Source organism: Carassius gibelio, chromosome A3, assembly GCF_023724105.1.
Source record: "Carassius gibelio isolate Cgi1373 ecotype wild population from Czech Republic chromosome A3, carGib1.2-hapl.c, whole genome shotgun sequence".
NCBI classification, from domain to species: Eukaryota; Metazoa; Chordata; class Actinopteri; order Cypriniformes; family Cyprinidae; genus Carassius; species Carassius gibelio.
Window position 1 is genome coordinate 21,569,742 of NC_068373.1, and position 23,508 is coordinate 21,593,249.

General features: G+C 37.4%; 1 protein-coding gene across 4 annotated transcripts in view; it reads right to left on the reverse strand.

Moving 5' to 3' along the window:
- LOC127952125 (protein sidekick-1) overlaps positions 1-23,508 on the reverse strand; it is a 266,678-nt gene that overhangs the window by 79,394 nt on the left and 163,776 nt on the right. For all 4 annotated transcript variants that reach the window (XM_052550449.1, XM_052550443.1, XM_052550437.1 and 1 more), the window contains exons 6-8: positions 6,919-7,030; positions 4,239-4,429; positions 152-235 (exon numbers count right to left, since the gene is read on the reverse strand). In XM_052550449.1, the coding sequence (XP_052406409.1) occupies positions 152-235; positions 4,239-4,429; positions 6,919-7,030 (387 nt within the window). The remainder of the gene's footprint in view (positions 1-151; positions 236-4,238; positions 4,430-6,918; positions 7,031-23,508) is intronic.

The following is a 23,508-nucleotide window of genomic DNA, read 5'->3' on the forward strand; positions in this document are numbered from 1 at the left end:
AAAGCTCTGAGCGCTCAATGAAGTGCTTGGATTAGAAGGAGGTTGAAGTGTATTGTATGTCTATTGTGTGTAAAGCATATTGCAGAGTGTACTTATAAATCTCGAATCAATCCAGCCCACTCGCTTTAAGTGTCGCACGTAAAGCACTCACCTCGAGCTTGGCATTGGATATCCACGCTTTTCTCCACCTCTCCCATCATCTTTCTCCTGGGCTCGGCGGTGAAATAAGGCACCTCTGCAAAAAACAAACAGGCTTGAGAACTGATTGCAAAATGACGTTTTTCGAGGTACTGAAATTCATAAATGGTTTCAGAAAAAAATGATTCGGTCAGTGGAGTTCATTGAGCGCAGATGGACGTGGGACAATTTTTTTTTTCAATTTTCTGTAGCAACTGAACATTTGCTGGAGCAAAATGAATTGAAAATAAATTCATAAACATTGTCAAAATGGAAATGCCCGGCCTGTGGGCTTAATGTGGTCATGTGTCTTCGGCAGTCAAACATGTGGGAGCATCCCATTAAGACTGAGAGCACTGGTGGACATGTTTCATTCACTCACCTAATGCACAACATATTCTACTGTAATGTTTGGACTTCCTGCAGAGGCACAGACGGCCACTGAGACTTCACTTTCTCACAATACTGCAGTATTACATAATAGATTTCATGCTTCTAATGTAAATCTACCATTTATTTATGAAAATGATTTATATAATGTATTTTTGTTTTCTGGCTGTTGATAGTGTATTCTGATTTATGACCTGATCCAAAAAATATATCCAAAATCCCCTCTGTATAAACCTTTGATTCCAATATGAAAACAAAGATAAAGAAGATTTTATTACCTGTCTTAATGCAATGCCTATATTTCTAATCTGGAAACATATATGCAAATTAGCACATATTTAAACGTTTAATTCCTTTTTTTTTCATATTTAAACATAACATAACTGGGCAAGTATGGTTATGTAGTTAATGTTTTTACCCAATTTACACATAGTGTCTATTGTTAATATGCAGAGGCAACTTTAATTCATAATTCGATTTACCCCATAAGTATAAACACTTTGAAAAACATTGTTCTGTTTGCTTGATCATCATCCTGATGAACCTGACGACACTCAACTAATGGCATGAGTTTGAGGCGGAGCTACATGTTTGCCCGTCCAATGGCAGATGAAGGCAGTGGGAGTAGTATTACACACTAGTTATACACTGAAAATAAAATGATAATACATCGATTTGAATGTTAACTTTTGGGTAAATTATTCCTTTAATCAGTTATTTAGATGTTTTAATCATGAAAACCGTGGCAAGAGAGCACATTCATAGATTTATTTTCTATGAGCTATTTCATTCATCTCTTTAATAGTTCTACAAGAAATGAATCTTGTATGATGTACAGCTTAAAAGAGACATAATTGTAGAGATTTATGCTTGAGAGACATGTATTTTCTGAGAAAAAAATTGTAGACCATCAAAAATCTGAAGTTCATCTTTCACCCAAATAAGCAGATGAATAAATGCATACTTAGAGATCTTGAATATACTTCAGACACCCAAACAGTTACTAAGCTTTTGAATTATGTGCAGTACAATCTGACAGCCCACATTCATCAATTCACATGCACTCTTGCCCAGTGCAATATATTCCTCCTGTTACGCATCCGTCTGTCTATACATATGTATTGGACTTCACATGGAGCTGAGAACACCTGTCAACTGGGCTCTCAAATGGACACTGATGTGAAGTGACGAAAAGGCATAAATATTTAATATGCTGTTTAGCTCAATGGGTTTCCATATGTAACTTTACAGAGAAAAGGTGGACAAACTGCATATACTCAGTCTGTGTTAAATGAATTCAAAGACAGGAAAACTGTTGAATTCAGCATGACATTTACATTAATCATAGAAAACATTAAAGCTAAATTATTTAGGAACAGACCATTGAGAAGTTGAGAGTTAAGAGAGCTATGAGATGAAGACAAATTTGGGCAATGAATTAAATTTTAGCTTGGTACATGGATCACAAGTGCTACAGTTAAAAAAAAAAAAAAAAAAATTGGGGGGCTATTGCTTTCTTAACTTGTCACCTTTCAGACTACTGGAAAGAAAACATTCAAATTACACTTAAGCCTTTATTTTATTATACTTTATCTATTTGCATCAATACATTTCAATTACATAAGTCTGTAAAGAGTTTTCTCAAAATGTGATTTTTTTAATTGTTAAAAGATTTATTTTTTATAGAAAATATTAATCACTTGACCCTCTAGCACTAGCTCTCTCTATTCTACCTACTGTTCATTATTTTTAATGATTATAAAGGGTCTGCTAAATGAATCAATTATGTCACAAATTCGGTCCATGGACTTCCATTCACTCACCACCAGAGGTCACCCATCATCACATTGACACTCATTACACAAACTGTTACATCTCTCTCTGGACTACATTTCCCAGAACATTTCCCACTACACTGATCATGGACTCACCTGCAATCTATTACAAATACATACACACTATAAAAACCATTGTTTGCACTTTTCTCTGTGTTTAGCGATAGCAACATTACGGAGCTATTCTGAGTTTTCTTAGTCTAGTCTACTCTTGTTCACTGCCTGTTTCACCAGTGTTTTGATCCTAGCCTGTTTCCCTCATCTTGTCTGTTCTCTGCCTGCTCTGGTCTATATTTCCTGTCTTGGATTATCCCTTTGTCTTGCTGTCTCGGACTTTGTTTGCACCTTGCTTGAATTTTTGACTGTTTGTGGATTACATGTTTGATTCGCCCTCTAAATTATGTTCGCCGTCAATATTATAGTAACTTTAAAATATTATTAATAATGTATATACACATTTTTTATTAGTATCATATACTAGTATTATTACTATTTAAACATGACACATTAATGTTCTTTAAAGGGGGAGGTGAAATGCTCGTTTTCACTCAATATCCTGTTAATCTTGAGTACCTATAGAGTAGTACTGCATCCTTCATAACTCCAAAAAGTCTTTAGTTTTATTATATTTATAAGAGAAAGATAGTCTGTACCGATTTTTCCCGGAAAAACACGACCGGCTGGAGGCGTGATCCAGAGGCTGAAATTTAACAAGAGAAGCATCAGCAACAACGTCTCTATGTGGTATGTACTGAAACTGTATATATTTGCTTAGCGGTTTTGGAAAATGACTAAGTTCCACATTTCGCGACGCTCTCGCTCTGATCACTGAATGCCTGTGCTCTCTCAGTGCTCTACTATACGGGAGCCAGCGCTCTTCCGGCAGACGTGCCCTTAGGACCCATATAAGGAAATTCCGCTCCATCTAACGTCACACAGAGCCATACTCGAAAAAAACTTTCCGAAACTTGTGACAAACCGGAAGGAGTATTTTTGGAACAGAAATACTCCTTCAAACGTACAACTTAATTTTTGAAACTTTGTCCATGTTTAGCATGGGAATCCAACTCTTTAACAGTGTAAAAAACTCAGTATGCATGAAATAGCATTTCACCCCCCCTTTAATTATATTAATTATATTTATACAATAAAATATTATTAATGAAAAGATAATAATAATAACAATAACAATAATTAGAATAGTTAATAATAATAACAACAAAACCAATAATAATAATAATAATAATAATTTATTTAAAATACACAAATATGACTAAATTATATGAAGTAATTTGAAGTGTCAGATAAGGCAGAAATGGCTCCTTAGGGGTACCAATCTATTCTATTAATTTAACATTGTATAAATGTAACCAGATCCTTCCTTCCTTTTTACTCTGTACTGAGGTGGCCAAAAGATATGATCACACCAACATTTATCTCCTTACATGCCGCTATTTCAAAAGGCTACAGATTATGTGCACTTTCTGTTATTAAATAAATCAAATGACTTGGAAATAGGGCTGATGGCACTTCACTGGTGTGTATTCACAATGATCCTAATGTGTAGTATTACCTGGTGATATTCTCATGCAGCACTGTGACCGATAGCTGTAATGCCTGAGGCTCTCCTAAAAGCTCTTAGCTCAGCTAATACAGTGTGTAATTTCAGGTTTTATGCGCAGTAATGTAGTGCTATATCTATCAGAGGGCTTTGCTGTTCATCACCCCCCACTGAGTGGAACCATTAAGTCTGTGGATTTTCTCTGCAGATGTACAGCTGTGAAAGCATTGTGTCAGAGAGAAGAAATTGAGCTTTTATTGGACGGAGTGCTTCACCTGTAATGAAGAGGAAGGCTCTGGCCTCTGCCGGCTTCACATTGCTGTCCAAAAGTGAGGCTTCACACACGTACATGCCCACATCGGCACTCGTTGGGTTGATGATGGTCAAGCGCCGGCCGAAGGAGCCCACACCACTGGCCACCTCCACGCCGTTTCTCCGCCACATCAAACTGAGCTTCTCAATCGGACTGTGGTAAACAACAGTGTAGAAATATTATTGTTTATATTACAGTGTGAAATACTTTGTTGCTGCTAATTCTGCTGATTTAAACATGCCACCAAGGTGACAATAACCAGTTAGGTTAAGGTTAGGTAACAAATGTAAGGTTTTGTTGAAACTGTGAGAATGATTTAAAAGCAATAGTGAAATATTTTTTTTCTGGCAATTTCTACTGTTCAAAAGCTTGGATAAGTAAATAAAAATAAATAAAAGAAAGAAATTAATACTTTTATTCAGCAAGATTGCATTAAATCGATCGAAAGTTACAATAAAGCCATTTATATTGTTACAAAAGAATCTAGTTTAAAATAAATTATATTCCTTTTGGACTCGTGAAATATTTAAGCAGCACAACTGTTTTCAACACAGATAATAATAATAATAATAATAATAATAATAAATGTTTTCAAGCAGCAAATCTGTATTTTGGACTGATTTCTGAAGGATCATGTGACACTAAAGACTGGAGTAATGGCTAGTGTTGTAGTACTTGAGACCGTTCTTGGTTTCAAGACCAGTCTTGAGACCATTTTTTCAATGTATTGTTTTTTTTTGTCTCAGTCTCGACTTCATTTGTACTCAGTCTTGTCTAGGTCTCCGACTAAAAGAAAAGAAAAAAAACAAGGTTGGAAAAAGGATCACTCCCCTCCTAAAAATGACTTGTAAACTCCGGTGTAGCTAACCACCTTCTCCGCGGAACACAAAGCCATTTGACTTTCACCAATGATCAGCTGTGGTCATTTTGATCAGCTCAGCATGAAAAGAGCTTTCCTGGAGCATTTCAGTCCTTGGTAGTGCAGCTGAAGCAAACAATTAAAAATGAATGGCAAGGCACCTTCAAAAGATCTCCGGGATTAAGTTGTGGACAGGCTCAAGTCAGGATATGGATACAAAAAAGATTTCAAAGGCTTTATCAATGCCTAGAAGCACAGTGAAGTCTATTATTAAGAAATTGAAGGTATCTGGTACAACGCAGACCCTCCATGGACCAAACTGCAACTGGATGAATGAGCCAGGAGGACACTGGTAAGAGAGGCAACCAAGAGACCTACAGCAACTCTGAAGCAGTTGCAGGAATTTTGAACATTGTGTGTGTGTGACAACAATATCACACATGCTCTAAAAATGTGGCTTGTATGGGAGGGTTGCAAGAAGAAAAGCCACTCCCTTTTTCACTCAGGAAAAATGGATTGGGCAAAAATACCATCAAATTCTTGAGGAAAATTGGCTGCCCTCTGCCAGAAAGTTGTTAATGGGAAGGAAGTTTACCTTCTAACATGACAATGATCCAAAGCACACAGCAAAACTGACCACACAGTGGCTGAAGGAGAAAACGTTTAATGTCCTTTCATGGCCTAGTCAGAGCCCACATTTAAACCCCATTGAAAATGTGTTGAATTATTTGAAGACTGCAATCCCCAAATGGTCACAACCAAATTTAACTGAACTTGAGCAGTTCTGCTAGGAAGATTGGGCAAATATGGCAAAGTCTAGATGTGCAAAGTTAGTAGAGATAGTAACATATCCCAACAGACTAAAGGCTGTAATTAAAGTAAAAGGTGGTTCAACAAAATACTGACACAAGAGTCACCCTTTTTCCTTTTTCCAACTCTGTGATTCTGGTTTTAATTTTTATTTTAACATGTTGGTGTTATTTCTTTCACTTGAATGCTATAAGTTGCACTGAGTGAATACAACTGGATAAAACAAAAACTGTATCCGTCTTCATTTCAGGCTTAATTTTTTTTTTCGGCAATTAAAATAATTCCAAACAAAGTCCTGCAATCCATAGCAACTGTTGCATTTCAGAGGAACACACAGAAGTGATTTGTTACTGAATGAATCAGCTGCTTTGAACAAATCGGTTGAATAAATGATTCCGTGGCTCACACATTAATCTTTCGCCACCACCTAGCCAGTTTTAGTTAAGACATTCATATTCGGTTTTTCCATCATAATTCTGTGTTTCAAAAAATCTTACCTATATTCATTCAATTGTAATTGTACTAATTCAGATAAAGCTTCTGTACCATCTCTGCAGTGCAATGATACGTTTTAGTGAACATTTGATTGCTAACAGCTCTAAATAGTTTCTAATTGTCTAATAGATATTTTTCAGGCAATAAATGTGGATCTTTGTGGATGAATTTCAGGAGAGCGTGTTTGGTCATGGACTTGTCTTTGTCTCGGTTCAGGTGGTCTTGCATTATTTTTTTTAAATAGAAATAGAAAATAGATATTTTAAATTGTAATATTTCACAATTGTGAAAATTGATGAATGCAGACTTTGTGATCATAAAATACTTATTTTAAAAGCAATATAAAAATCTTGCTGCTATAATCATGGGTTTGAAATGTAGGTAAATGGAGTAAGAATTTTAATATTGATGGTTGTGAACCTGTCAGAAGTAAATGAATATCAAAATGAACTGATTGTGTCCATGTATCTGTACTCACCGTGCATTAGCAACACACTCGAGTGTGGCCTCACTGACTCCGGCCACCACTGTAGTGTTTCGGGGTGGGATTACAATCACTGGAGCCACAGGGTCCGCTGGGGCCTCTGAATCTAAAACAGGAGAGAAGGTGATAGGAGAAAAGAGACCTTGAGATCTACATCTGTCTCTAAAATGCCTGAATGCTGGTCTTTCAGCCTGGTCAAGTGGATTAAGCTTGTTTTGGTACCTCTAAATTACCCCAAATCCCCACAAACCTATCAAAACAAACCAGCCTAGCAGTTTCATCAGTCTAGGCAGATTTAAGTCATGTTCACATAGGAAACATTAAGCGGAATATACACTAAATCATGGTATTACCACTCAGAAAAAGACAAAAGTCAGAGAGTTCAGCTCATTATGTTTCATGCGTGCCTGACACAGAATGTTTTGAATAATGAATCTTTTGGCAGTGTTTTTGTAACATGCTCCAAACAGTGGGATTCCTCTACACCCCCCAAAGTGCTGTTATACGAAACCATCCTTTGATGAAAATATGCTTTTTACATTTTTAAAATGACCCAAGCACATCTCTCATCGAATAGTGAAAAATTAAATACTGCCTATTAAATCAGCTTCATTCTTTCCCGAGGAAAATTGGGGAATATCTAAAATATTGAAATCTTATGATAATGAGGATTTAAATAACTAAGTTGAATGCTAGAATTAAGCCTTTGATGTCGAATTTGTGGAAATGCATGAAGGAGCTGCTGAACTCTGTAAAAATGGGAACTTCATGTGCTACTGTAGGTGTCCTAAAAGGGACGCGCTGCTCCAATTACAGATAGCATCTGATGTGACTTATTAAATATGTCAAGGACTGTACAGAGGCCATAATCACATATCCAGGATGGAGAGAACCAATGGAATAGTTTAATTGAAAAACTGGCATAGTTTTAATCTGAATATTGTTAGTGACCTTTAATATTCACAAAAAGAATATTAAGGGTCACTGCTAAAGACTGCATTTTGCTTTATGATTTATGTTTGTACCCTGGGCTACAATTCCAGCAAATATTACAATATTTCTTGACAGAAAATACAATCATACAAAAATCATGTGGATGGACCCAAATGTTTCAGTAAAAACAAAACACTAAAAACATCAATAAACGCCCAAAAGTTCTTTAGAATTTGCACCAATCACAAATGTGATGCTAATTTAAGACAAATCTTAAATCCAGTGTAAATATAGTAGGAGTCTATTCTTATAACTAAATCTCCAGTGGTCTTTCGTGTTGGTAACAGCCGAGACCAAAACAGATTTTGTGGGGCACATGGGCTTTCCTCTTTCCCTCCTCTGTACTCGCAGATGGGGCAACCCTTTACAATATTTTAAGATATTACTGAAATACTCTTTTTTTTTTTGAGAGTGAAAGTCCTATGGTGTGATAAATATGTGAGGCACAAAGTGTGTTTCAGGGGATCCTCCGGTTGGTTACTTCTGCTTCAGTGGAAAAGTTGCCTCATCTGTTGCCATGGGAGGCAAAAATCTCACTTTGGACAAATGAGCCAGACACAAACTTCTATATTCAAGGGCTTTGGGTTCCTGAACTTTGTCTTTTATTTATGTAAATCATGTTAGTCTATGAATATAAGGTCACGCTATCTCCATTTCTGTGTATGCCTGTTATCTTGGCTTAGGCTCTAACTCAAATAGTTGTATTACTGTAGGTCTGCTTCTGGGCTTCGGAATATGTTCTTTGAATAGCTAGCCAAGGGTCTGAGTCAAAGTAATTCTCTGCATTACTTCAGTACAGATTATTTGTCTATCCAAGTCCAGAAAGGCACACTGAAGGGACAGTTCATCCCAAAATGAAAATTCTGTCATCATTTAAGTGATAAATTATGATATAATTTGAGTGAACAATCCCCTTTAAGGGGTGAAGTGTAGTATGAAAATCTACCACGATTTGCCTCAAGGCTCAACATTCATTATGAATTTGTTAAACTTTTTTTGTAGATCAATTATTTCGCATGAACGTCAAAAGTCTAATAGTGTCCACAGAGCAGAAATGCCATTTAATCGAAAGTTAGCTGTAAACTCCAAGACACTTCATACAGGAGAACAGAGAACCATGTGTTAAGGACTAAATAAAACAAAAATTAGAGTTTGTTTTACCACAAAAACAATGTAATCTCCTTCAAAATTTCGTATTTAGTTTGTTGCCGTTTCTTTGTAAATGTGAAATTTAATAGCAATTTTTTCATTTTACTTTTATCTTTAAAATATAAAACAACAACAACAAATGTCTCTACTGGTGTGGGGTTTGCAACTTGGTTATGATATCTTACCATGGGATCCACGGTACTTCTTGTTCACTGTCCGGCAGCAAAGGCAAAAAAGAGAGGACAAATACCAGCCAAGAGAGTGAATTTACAGTATGCATGTAGTGTACAATATATGCACAGCATGATTCACACAAGTAGGGCATGTCATGGCATCAAGCTTTAACCCTAACTTTGAAACATGAGGTCAACAGGAATCTGTTCAAGGACCAGTAAAGGATGCATGAACATGATATATGAAAAACAGCAAAATAAAATAACTAATAAACTAACTGTAAAAATAATTAAAGTATGTTTTAATGTGATCTTAATATAACACAAAGAAAAAGTCTAAGGGCCCTATCTTGCACCCAGCGCAATTGACTTTGTACACCGACGCATGTGTCATTCCTATTTTGCACCTGCGCAAAGCGCGCTTTTCCCTCCACAGAGGCACGTCGCTAAACTAGTGAATGAACTTGCGCTCCCTGGGCGGTTCAGCGCAAAAAAAGAGGCGTGTTCCGGCGCAAACAATCCCTGGTGCTATTTTGCTGTTTCATTAAACAATTGCGCCACTGACCAGAAAAAAACTAGTCTAAAGTCAGTGGCGCGTTGCGCGTTGTTCATTATGCTATTTTAAGGGCGCATGCTTGACCATAATGTATAGCGTGCACAACGCGCATACACTTTGCTCATATAATCTACACAGATTTTATTAAGATTCATAAATTGTTACACTAAAAAAATATTAACACATGAGATGACGGAAATCATTGTGGTGTGCCACGAAGATGTGAAAAAATAGGCATAAATCTAGATTACAAATTATTCAGGCTAATTGTAGTAATTAAGGATCAGACCTGTTTGCCCGATAGTGTCAAGACATATATGTATATAAGGACATCTGACAAATTGGTTTGTCCGTCAAGAACCAGGAAAAAAAAAACGATGAAACAGTTGTGGCTATTTCCTCCCACGCCTGTTTAACCGACGCTATTTTGGGTGGGTTTCTCCCATCCCCATACAACACAACTTCTCTGTCTTTCACTGCTCTTACAAGAACATCAGTCTCCTCGGCTGTGAACCGCTCCTGGCGTGCGCCTGGTAAATACGCCATAATAATAGCAATCCATAATGGAACTTGCGCACCTGCTTTTAAAGGGAATGTTGGATGACGCTCTGATTGGTTTATTTCACGTTACGCCCAAACCACACCTATGAATAATGAAGCTACTTCAGACCAACCCATTTTAGATTTGCGCCGGGCGCAAGAGCCATTTATCCCGCCGGGAAAATAGCAACAGCGCCGAGACCCGCCCACAAACTTACTTGCGCTTCGCGCTTTGACACTTGCGTTTCAGATCGTTAAAATAGGGCCCTAAATCTGTCCGTTTTAATTAAATCTACTCCTGGAACATGGATGGAACAAGTGCCAAAGTTGAACAAACACCGATATACAGCTTGGACAAACTATTTAATTACTGAAATGTGAAAATAAGATTATAATATACTCAAAAAAAGATTTAAAAAAGTTCACAGTGCACAATGACAATATATATGCGCATCTTTGTTTGGCCCAGTATTCACAGCAACACATCAACCCTGAGACTCAAATAGAGATAATGTTAAAAGTACATGACCTACAGTTAATTGCAGTTGAGATGTGGAGGAACGTGCCAGAACAGCCTCTTCAAGGCTGGAGAGAACTGGGCTGAGATGATAAATGGCAGCAGAGGGGTGAAGACGTCCTTGTTTTCCTCCCCTAAATCTGTTGTCCCCTTAATTTTTCACAATGCCTAATGAATTCCTATTAAGCGTAAAAAGGTGATCTGATACCACCCTACAAATGGATTTTTTATCAATCGAAAGAAAGGAGAACAGCTGGCAGATTGACAGGCAAAAAAGACACTGAAGCTATAAAATATTCAGTGATTCAGGGACTGGGGAAACTTCAAGGCGCATGTAGGAGTTTCTTCAGAAGGTATTGTCACACAAACAGGGCCAGATGAGCGAGCCGGGCGTCCACAGAACACAGCCGAGGAAATATGTGCATTTGTAGATAATGCCTGGGAGACAAATATTTGCTTTGTTGTTGCACGGAAGGATTAGTATGGATGGCAGATATCGTGTGCCACCATTAACAGCGAGGCAAACAGTGGCAGTCCACCTGCATGATTAGGACAGACGTGTGATTTCTAGCAGCGCTCGGGCCTGTGTACGACTGACACCTGGGAAGGAGGTTGGACTGACATAAGGAACCCGAGGGTCTATTAAATGAACCTGCTCTGCATCAAATGGAAGCTTATTCGCATGTTCTTTCCATAATTTATGCTCTATGGGGTATAAATATTACAAATAATGGAAGACAGCATTTTGAATTCGGTCATGCCGTGTGACAGATGCCGCCCGGAGAAAGAAACATTCCCAAACAAGTGGATAACAATGGAGTCTGATTCTGTTGCTCTGACCTCATCCAGACCTCGTGCTGACAGCTGATGTGTGACTTCTGATTTTAAGTGCTGTTTCCAGCCTGCTAGATTTGTGTTAAGGTGAACCACCGGCAGGATAAATAAAGACAGAACTGCTGCTATTCCAGTGCTTATCAATGGCACACGAGGGGTTCGGTTCCTTGCAGGCTTGTGTTCCATCACTTGTTTTGCCAGGTAAGGAGGGGGGTGGGGGTGGGGGCTCTCCGCTGGTCTGTGTTGCCCCTGGGGCCCTGCAGGCGAAAGCTGGCTCTCAGAATCTATTTAGACAGACTCCACATGAATGGATTTGAACAGAATCAGTGTTTTGCGTATGTGAGGGCTTGATCCATATTCATTGTTAGCGTGTTTGGCATCTCTTCTTAGGCAGACCCTGCTGTTGCCTCTGCCTTTTCCCCAAGGGCAACACGCTAACTCAGTCAGTGTGGCATGTCAAATAGAAATGAGCTCCTGAGAATAGAGATGGTTCAGCAATTTTTTTTTTTACAAAAAATCACATTAGTTAGCAAATAAACTCTGGAGCCCTAAAATACTAAAAGTAAAATTATATAAAAATCATCACTAATAAATTTTCAGTTTTATGTACATGGTATATTATAAACATTGAAACTTCTACAAATTGCCTTGATTAAACAATTAAAATGCCACTATACCGCACAAACAATAGACTGTGCTTAGATACTTTACACAATTAAATATATGTTTTAATCAGGAAGCCCTGAGATACTAAAACTATACAAAAATAAAAACTAACTAAACTCTGAAATAACTCTGAAAAGAATGATTTATTCAGGACTATCTGCTTTGGAAATATAAGTGATTAAAATTGCAAATTTAAAATTTTTGGGTGAAATATCCATTTAAGGCCCTGACATCTGTTTCTTCGTTGCTGGCACAAAAAAATCCTGTAAGCTCGTCTGTGATCCCACCAGAGTGTTAATGCCAGCCTCACCTGCAAACAGCCATGGAAATCCTGAGTTAGATATTCTTAATGTGACGGATTTGCCAAACGCCTGTTCTGCCAAACCACGGATCTGCCTGTTAGGTTAGGCAGGATGAGAGTGAATGTGCAGGACTGGGATATATTTCTCAAGCTCACCATGGGTTTCACTGTTTTGAAGTGACCGACCCTTAAATCTAGGAGCTGGTGTGGAGGCAGAGTTTTTTTTTTTAAGAGACTTTGTTACCAACTGTCTGAAACCATGTTCAGATAGCAGATGGAAGGTGTGGGATAATTAGCCTGAGCGAGACCCTGCTCTCTTTGAGTCTCACATTTCAGACATGCACTTTTATTGTTTCCCCACATGCAGCAGGCAGAACTTCAAAGTAATGGACCTGAAAGTCTGCTCTGAGAAACGCCAGTGACTACAGCCCACCTCAACCTCTTTCTGAGTCTAGAATGGGGAAAGAATATTTGATCACTATTCGGTGGAATGAATAAAACTGTCATGCCAAAATCTGCTTACACTACCTCATTAAAGCAACAAACATTTTACCTTGCCATCAGGATATCATGTAAAATAAAATAAAATAAAAAACAATCCCATGTAATTTGTTGTTTTGTCCTCTACTGTTTCCCTGTAATTTTAATAATCAGTTCTGGTCCAGTGTGGAAATATTGTATAAACCATACATCTGATGTGATGTAGCCTTTTGGTTCATCTCTTAAATGCTGAGAACTTTTCAATAAAGAAGTTTAAATAGGAGAACGTTTATTTCTCTGGGGTCAAGTGAAACGCTTTCCTCTTATAAAAGCACAGCCTGTTCACTAAGCTATCAAAGGAGCTGTCAATCAACAGGTTTCCCCTGGGCATTCTACATGAATTGGACAAAGCTGTAAATGTGCAATGTGCCTTAGGTCTGGTGTGACCTACACAGAAGCCTTTCATTAAATAAATCATAGATATCCACTTTTTGTGTTCCTGTCTTGCGCTTTAATGTATCTCCATTTCGAAGCAGACCCCACTCAACTCATTGTTGAGATTCTACTGCAACGGACGAGGTGAAAAAAGCAAGATGCATTGTTATGGCTTTTGTCGGCCAGGTAATGTACTGCATTAGCTCAGGCCAGGAAACAATAGATGAAGTGCAGACAACGCTTTAAAAATGGAGAGCCTCAAATAGCTTTCTTCCAGTCACAGAGCTACAGGGTCTTTGCCATCTCAGATAGCACTCGGGCTGCTTAGCATTCTCTCCCCGTGCGCTCATCTTATCGATTGACACTTGCATTTCTTTGTAATGCAGATGGCTGAACAATAAACACAGCCATTCACAATCCAGGCGGTTTGGTTCTTATTCTGAGCCCCAAATATCCCCATCAAAACAACTGATCCCACCCCGTGTGACCCACAGTTCAGACAGGTGAGTGATTTCCCACTATACACAGTGAAAGAGTGGTGGAACAAAAACAAGGAGGATGTTGGATCCTGGGAAGTCAGCTCTGCCGCTGACACAAGGTGACCTTTTCGGTGCTCCATGCCCATCAAGTTGAAAGACAACCAGAGATCTGGCCCTAAACTTTAAAAGAGCGTGCTATTTCACCTGGACGTGGGGCATAGAGGCGGTGTGGAGTGAGCAGACATCCATGACATGCTGGAGGATCAAGGAGGTCTAAAATACCTGGAGAAAGCTAACTGTTGGTATACAGTAAAGCTGGCCGGACTGCACAGATAGATTGCTTAGTCATGTTGTCAATATAACATTGTATTCTGGAGGAAAGTTCTGATATAAACTACTGTATTGAACCGTATGCCATATGCTTATATATGCCATATATCCATTTCAAAAGTACAGTTTACACATTACTGTATGTGGGGTATTGACTGAAAGAGACTGGATATAATTCCCAGTTACACTTTTACTAGTGGTCTGACCAAAAAAAAAAAAAACCTTCACAATGCCATTGTGATATAGAAAAGGAAAAACAAATATGGGCACAAAGATGAAAATAAGTCAATTATCAGAATGTGTAGCTCTTGTGTTGTCCTCTGTCTATACAGTATACGCTTTCCAACTGAAGATACATGAGATGAACCTTTCATCTATTTGAGAGAAATGGTTTATCATTGGTTTACAGTTTTTCTCAGTCGCTTTGGTGCATTTTTCAAAACAGAAATGAAATTCTCATAACTACTTGTACAACCTCCACATCATTTAGTCATTTATACACATCATAAAACCAGTTTCTCATTCTTTTGAACAAGTTGCGATTGCTATTGTACATTCATGCAATTGATTATGCACATTTATCTCCGGTTTCCTACATTATCAGTTGCTAATGTCATGTTGCTCAAAATGTATTATATAGTTTTCTGTGCATCAGTCTTACCCCTCAAAACATCTAGTCTTTAGTTCATCGTATAAGTCATTAAATGCAAAATGGTTAATCTAGTTGTCATAAACTGCCAAGCACACTTTTTATTTTTATTTTTACACATTATTATTAGACTTTTGTCAATTTGGCATGAATTGTGCAAGTGAATCTTGACTAATGAAGAAAATGTAGATGATAAACCAATGATAAACCATTTCTCTGAAATAGCTCAAAGGTTCATCTCATGAATCTTCAGTAGGAAAGCTTATACTGTATAGACAGAGGACAACACAAAAGTTACAAATTCTGACAATTGACTTATTTTCATCTTTGTGTCCATATTTCTTTTTCCTTTTCTATATCACAATGACATTGTAAAGGTTGTTGTTGTTGTTTTTTTTGTTTTTGTTTTTTGGTCAGACTATGTAAAAGTGTAACTGGGAATTCTATCCAGTCTCTTTCAGTCAATATCCCACATACAGTAATGTGTAAATGTGTACGTTTGAAATGGATATATGGCATACATAAGCATATGGCATATTGTTCAATACAGAGGTTTACATCAGAACATCCCTCCAGAGTACACTGTTATATTGACAATATGACTAAGCAATTTGACTGTCTTATCCGTAAACTATGACACAAGGACTTGTCATTCTGATGGCACTGATATGTTCATTGACACAGATATTTATTTTTGAGAGATGAATTTAGGATTTTGAGCAAGCGACTGGCTTTTGCAGGTAATCCATGGTGTTTTGCTATTTGTACGAGTTGTTTTGAGAATTGCACTTACTGTTTTGCAAATCTCAAGAATGATTCGAGAAATGTACCAAAGCGACTGAGAAAAACTGTAACATCTACATTCAAGTAAAGTAAAGATTCACTTGCGCAATTCATGCCAAATTGACAAAAAGTCTAATAATAATTTGTAAAAATAAAAATAAAAAGGGTGCTTGGCAGTTTATGACAACTAGATTAACCATTTTGCATTCAATGACTTACGATACGATGAACCAGAGACTACATGTTTTGAGCGGTAAGACTGACGCACAGAAAACTATATAATACATTTTGAGCAACATGACATTAGCAACTGATAATGTAGGAAACAACAGATGAATGTGCGTAATCAATTGCATGAATGTACAAAAGCAATCGCAGCTTGTTCAAAAGAATGAGAAACTGGTTTTGTGATGTGTATAAATGACTAAATGATGTGGAGGTTGTACAAGTCGTTTTGAGAATTCCATTTCTGATTTGAGAAATGCACCAAAGTGACTGAGAAAAACTGTAACTTGACATGTGTCTCAAAAATGTGGCACTCATGTGCAAGACACTACAAAAGATGCGAGACTTGAGTATCCATTAACCGCGTGCTTACATAGAAAGCCAATGGAAAAATTATAGCACACTAGAAAAATGCCCCAAGGCATTAGACAGACAGCAGAAAGAGATAGATAGATAGACAGACAGACAGACAGACAGACAGACAGACAGACAGACAGACAGACAGACAGACAGATAGATAGATAGATAGATAGATAGATAGATTTCCCAGTTCTGAATTCTTTTGTCATTTTAAATTGTGATGAGGAGTGCAGCAGGCAGGGTGAAATAAGATTTTAGTCCGTCCAATTAAAAAAAGTTCTTAGTCAGTGGAGAAATGTGCCCTAGTTTGGCCATCTACCAGCAGGGGCTAACAAGGAAATACTAACCAGCCAAACCATGACCCCTTGGGTCTGAGCGAGCGGCTCGAGCCGGCGCAGCAGGACAAGGCTTTCTGGCATACCTCAGCAGTAATTCAATTCATTACAGCACTCGATCCGAGACAGAGTGAACTCGCCAGGTGTAAATAAGCATCTAATTGGATAGTAAAATAATTCCCAGTCACTGAGCATGTTAATAAAAGCAGGTGAGGACACTTTTTTCCAATTAATGATATAATTATGCTGCTGCAGTGGGAACATACAGCACTGTTGGGGTCAAGAGTACTAGTTTAAAGCCCTGCACAAATAAAGTGTATCCCCTCTGTGCTCTGATCAAATGCTAGTTAAAGTAAAAGTGCCATCTTGTCTTCTTTTCAGACATTTGCTGAATAAATGTTTTGAATTGGCAGCTGGCCCCGTCAAATTAATGTGTGCTTGTCCATTTATCCAGAGAGTGGTCTTGCAATTCAATATGTGTGAGAATGTGAAATAATGAGGACGCCAACTGCTTTTGCACAAATTAATTAGTGTACAGCGATGCGTATGAACAACAGTGCAAGATTCAGGTTAGAAAAACAGCCTGAACCGTTTCAAATAAATGCTTGTCCAGTAATCATCCAGGGAACAGACTTCTCCTTCAATGATTCAGATGGGCCGACAGCGTGCACAGCTGTAGCTCAAAAGCCTTTTCCCCCTTTCTTTTCCCTCATCTCATTAATATCTGATTCCTCTTATGCCCAGACTGGGTATTCAAACATCTGTGGCTCAAATAAGTATAAATAAATTACACATCTTTTAAGGTGCAACAGTAGTAGTATCACACATACAGTGGAGTCCACTACTGAAAATTTCTAATTCAGCTAAAATGGCATCATTAATTATAAAATCAGAATAACTTAAAGTAAAAAAAAGAATCATCATAATAATTTAAATTAACAAAGCACTCAAGCTGCATGAATTATTGATCATGTTCCATTTGAGAAGATCCATCACTTTTTTTTATGAATTATAAAAAAATATCCAAGGAATGAATGAATCAGTAAACAAACTATATTAATATAAGGACATGCAATACTGTGGAAAACATATCTTGCATTTGCAAATTCTTACCATTATTAACCAAGCTTAAAATCTTACAGACCTATTTGGTTAATGATAAAGTTGTTACAAATCTTCTATAATATAAATAATAAAAGGCATTTTAGACTAATTACAGTGGTTATATAACCAATGTTTTTTCTGCTCATTATTTTACATAGTCTCACCCTTGTGTTTTCAGACACTTCAAGTAAATGAAGGCTCACTAAGACTGACTGCGGCATCATTGATAAGGAGAGCCACACACTATAAAAACCAGAATGAATAAGAGTGTTAAACATCTTTATTCTGAATCCACACAACCAAAAAGAGGAGAGCTCGGGATCTGTTGGAGACCCCGGTTGCCTGATCTGAATGCTGCAGGCAATCTCACAGGCTTAAATGTTACACTCTTTCGACACCAATCTTCAGTGTCAGAGGTTCCTCATATACTCACCTCACCAGGGAGATCATTACGGAGTTCCATCTCCCAGCAAAATTACATGGCCGGTGCATGGAGTCGACTTGGCTAGGAAATTAAGTTGCACAAGTAGTGTTGAGTGAGGTGCGGTAGGATGGGGGAATAATACAAAATAGATACTCTCTGGCTCCTGGCCTCGGCTTTTCACCTATGGAAATGTATTATCTCTGTCTGGAGAAATTCCAAAGTTGTCTAAAAATCTTAAAGCACATTACCAACTTAATAGAATTCTACAGCAAAGTACTGACTGACGTCATCTAGATTGTAAAGGAGAGAGTACATTGACTTTGAATAAGACACTCATTAAATCTGCAGCAGCATGTCATTTTCTTATTACAAATATAATACAATAAATTCTATCATATAATATAATAACGTTAAAAATAACATATAAATTTAGGTTATTTTATAACAGTGATGGCACACATTTTACTGTAATGTTGAATGGATATATTTACTCATTTTATCCCAAGAAAAAAAACTAAATCAGTATCAGTACTGGTGTTGGTGATACTTATGTTCATTTATAGTACTTATTAAAAAAGGTGCCATTTAACTACGATCATTTAAATATTTAACTGAAATTTTATTGTTAAAGAGGACTTCAGATGCCAATTTTCAACAAATTGGTATGATTCTTTAGGGTCTTCATGAAATGTCTGTAACATACTTTGGTCGAAATCCCTCAACGGTTGTGTAAAACAGCACCCTATTCACAAATGAATACTCTAATGTTCACTTTTACATCCAGCTACAAAACACTTGCATTTCTTACGAGACATTGTTGTCAGTACAACTATCTATCTAGCTCAATTATTGAGATTGTTTAGTTTTTATTGAAAAGAGGAGTGAATGGATTCGTATCATTGTAGGGTGGTTGTTTCAACACAGTTAAGACACATTTATATGCATACACCATGTAACAGTGAATTTTACATCCAATGTCCCCTTTAAGTGTGATTTATTACATTTAATTACAGAAAAATGTAGATTATTATTATTATTATTATTTTGACAGCACTAAACAGCTCAAAGGTTTGGGGTCTGCATTTTTAATGTTTTTGAAAGAAGGTGCTCAGAAAGCTGCATTTATTTGATTAAAAAAAAACAGTAACAATTTTTAAAAAGTTAAATGTTATTACAATTGAAAAGATTTGAATTTTCAGCATCATTTCTTCTTCAGTGTAACATGATCGTTCAGAAATCATTCTTATATGCTGATTTGCTGCTCAAGAAACCTTTTTCATCATTAATGTAAAGACAGCTTGGCTGCTTAATACTGATAAATAGAAAGTTCAAAAGATCAGAATTTGAAATATAAATCTTCTTTTAACAATGTCTATTATATAAAAATCATGCTGACTAATAATATTCTATGGCACCGTTCCTTCTATAATATACTATTGGTGAGAGAAACATTAGGCAGATCTGAGTCCGGATTCCTGCTCTTTCCTGAGCTACTGCTGTGAGGGGGAATTTCTTCCCAGCCAGGACATGAGCACGCTTGCTCTATGAGAAAGGTTAATGTTCCGGCAGTCAAGGGGCTCTTCCCTTGAGACACAGTGAGAGATTAGCACTCTGCAGTCAGGCTCAGGAAGAGTATAGTCTGAGGTTTATCAGTGATGAAGGCTGCCTGTTACATTCACAGCACTTGTGCATAAACACACACAATGGTGGGACATCAGCAGACATCCTGCCTAACTGATGATTGTACGGCTACTGTCCCTGAGGGGCCCATCGGTGACAAAACACACACTGGTGTCATCGTCAGGTCTTATAGTACATGAGAAAGGGGAAGTAGAGGGGAAAAAGAAAGCAGATCGTTTCTTGTCCCATTTTATAACTGCACAGGAAACTGAAAGTCAGGGAAAATGAGTTTCTCTTTGCTTTCTCTTTAAAGTGATTCCCAGTTTCCTGCAGGTAAATTAAAAAAGAAGGACTGCTGTTTGTCAGAAAAACAATCCTACTTTTAAAACCATTTAAATGTAAAACAGATTTTAAAAGTCAGATATAGCACCTCTGCAGAGGATCCTTTTAAAGTGGCACTAAAAAAGCATCACTGCATTCACTTTTTTGACTTTAGAATTTGTGCTAAAGTTTGAATACCATTGCAAATGCAGAGATAAAAAAGTAACTAGGATTATACAGGTTCAGTTTTTAAGACCGTCTAACTTTCCCACTCACAAGCTCTAATGTGGAAACTCCAAATACACCCAGAAGAAGAAATCCCTATAGTGGTTGCTGAATAAACAGATGATTTAGCTGCTTTCATATATAGCTTCCCACTGCTCCCGGTGTGTGTTCACTGCTGTGTGTGTGCACTTGTATGGGTGAAATGCAGACCATACTTGGCCACACGTCACTCCACTTTTTCATCCACTTAAATGTAATGTGTCATTTCTGTTCCATAAGTGGCACCAAATAAAGGTATTTTTTAATGAAACCTGAGAGATTTCTGTCCCTCCATTTAAGTCCATTCCACCACAACTTTACTGTTTCCCAAAAATGTATTTGTCCTCAAACATGCTTGCTTAGAGCGCAAGAACCAGTGAGGTTTGTTTTCATGTCAAGCAAGTAGAGTTGAGCTTCGGTTTCTTATATATGATGTGCTCTACGTATGTGCTTTGATCAATGTTTTTATATACAGAAAATCTTAATGAAGTCTGTTAATCATATAGAGTAAAGTGATCAGGTTGCTTCAGAAGACTGGGATTAGACTGCTTGATTCATATGGATTTCTTTTATGTTCTCTTTATGAACTGCATCAAGTTTTGGTGTAAGAGACTTTCAATGGAGGGACAAAAATGTATCACTAAGACTGCATTTTTGTTTAGAAGATGAATGAATGCCTTATGGGTTTAGATGGACATGAGAGTGAGTAATCGATGACAATTTAAATTTTTAGGTGAACTATCCATTTAAACTTACAAAGTAGCTTCCCCTGCACCATGTAGATGAGTATGGTCATCAAACAGCATATATCAGAGTAAAATTTCCTTTAAATGACGATATACAAACTTTAATTACAAAATAAACACAAAACAGTGCGACAGCCCCTCAAGGACGACTGCCGCACACAAACAAAACTAGGGATGCACGATCATGATTTTTCATGGCCTATTCCGATTTTTTTACAAGCAAACTGGCCGATTCCGATACCGATTTCCGATTTTTTTTTCCTGCATAGTTCTACAATCGAAACAACACAATCAACACACATTCAATAAGATGTTTCTTAATCAGCATTCAGTATTTGTTTTAGTTTTTAAATTTGGTTTTAAATAAAAAAAGCTTCACCAGTGAGAATAAAAAAGTATGCTATACAAATAAATTATTCCAAAATGTTAAAATCAAATAATATTGGTGCGATTAAAACAAAGATGCAAAGTATTTCATTCGTCGTTTCCAATCACTCCACGGGCCTTGCTCCGTTCCCAAGGCTCCCGGCCCCGCACCCCTCGTCACAGACTCCAAGACTGGTTTTAATTAACTCCCCCATAATCCCCTTTTTATATAAGATTGAGTTTTCCTCAAACATAAATCATTCTTAGCATGAAGGGCATGACAGGGTTGTTGTAATCTGCCCAAATGCCCTCTATGTCTTTTAAATGAGCAAGCGAACACCCTCAGTCTCATGCTGAAGTTAATTATGTTTTAATTGCACTGATGGCACTGTGCAGCCTCGTTCTGCACTAATATTACAACAGTCTAAATGCTCCGTGCTCTACAAATGTGTGAAAATGACCCACCTCCATTAGCATATTTGAGCTGTCACAGAATGCCAGTCCAATCCGGCAGTCATTCCAGGAACTCAGAGTCATCAGCGGCTGCAGATACCCTCTGCATAGATTTTTATGATTCCTTTGGCCCTGGGTTGAAATCCAATGGCAAATGCCAACAGCATTTTGGTAAGTGAATTAACATACATGCTTCAGACAGCATTGCAAAGTGGCTTTCGGCAATTTGCTTCAGAAGTAATTCATATAGACGGACCGGATGAGGAATGATAAGCATCATCTTAAGAATACACATTGTAAACAAGAGAGGAGTAGCCAACTGATTCTCTGACCGCCCATGATGCCTCTGTTTGCCAAGGAGTTTTGGCCACACTTGCCAGTCAATAAGTGTGTGTAGTTATTGCACTCTGACACACAAGAAAGAAATAGCTTTTTCGGTCGGGTCACCGAAAATGACAATTCTGTCATCATTAACCCAACACTCATGTTTGACTTACTCTCTTCTGTGGAACACAGGGAGAGATGTTTAGTAGAATGTCCAAGAAATATAAATACATTTAAAGGGATAGTTCACCCCAAAACAAAAATTCGGTCACTTAGTCACTCTCGTGTCCTTATATCGTAAGCCTACATGACTTTCTTTCTCTGCGGAGAAAAATATGGAATATTTTTGCAGAAAAGGCTCAGTGGTCATTATTTTTCTATACGGTGTATAGAAAAACTAAAAACTAAATTAACTAAATTATTAAATTAATTGTTTATTAATGAAATTATTATTTCATTAAGGTAAATAAATACAGGTCACTGGCCAGATCGGGACACTGCTGTGTCCTTACAAAAGTGTATAGTCTGCACATGTTTTTAAAGCTTTTCCGATTTAAACAATCAATTGATTTAAAAGCATTAGAAGATGTGAAAAGTGTAAGACGATGCAAAAGAGAACTCCATTCAGTATTCGTGCACTGTGTTCTGTGTGTACAGCAGCATCTCTGCATGCAAGCCCCAAACTGAATTTATCTTTCACGTCTTCTTGCACTTTAACATACAGAAACACTTTGCCAATTTGAACATTAAAGTGATTTAAATGCATTCAAGCACAAGAAAACACAAATAACATCTCCATTCATTCTGTTTTGTGTGAACAGCACACACATATAGAGCCGTGTCTCAGGCAGGGCCAGTGATAATATCAGCAGGGCAAGTAAAAAATGTAACTACTTGGCCAACGGAGCCAGTAGAAAAATCCTTAGTGTTGAACCCTGAAATAATTACAGAATTCCCAATTTGGAGTTGAACTATCTGTTTAAAACGCTGGCCAGATTTCTAGGATTTTACAGTACAATCACAAATTAAATAATAAGTCCACAATGAAATGAGATTATGTTCATCAGGCATTGCCTCCTTTCTATGACCGAGGCAGACTTCTTGCAAATGCTGGTAGAGGTTAGACGGTACTAAAAATGGTATTACTGGGAAACCAC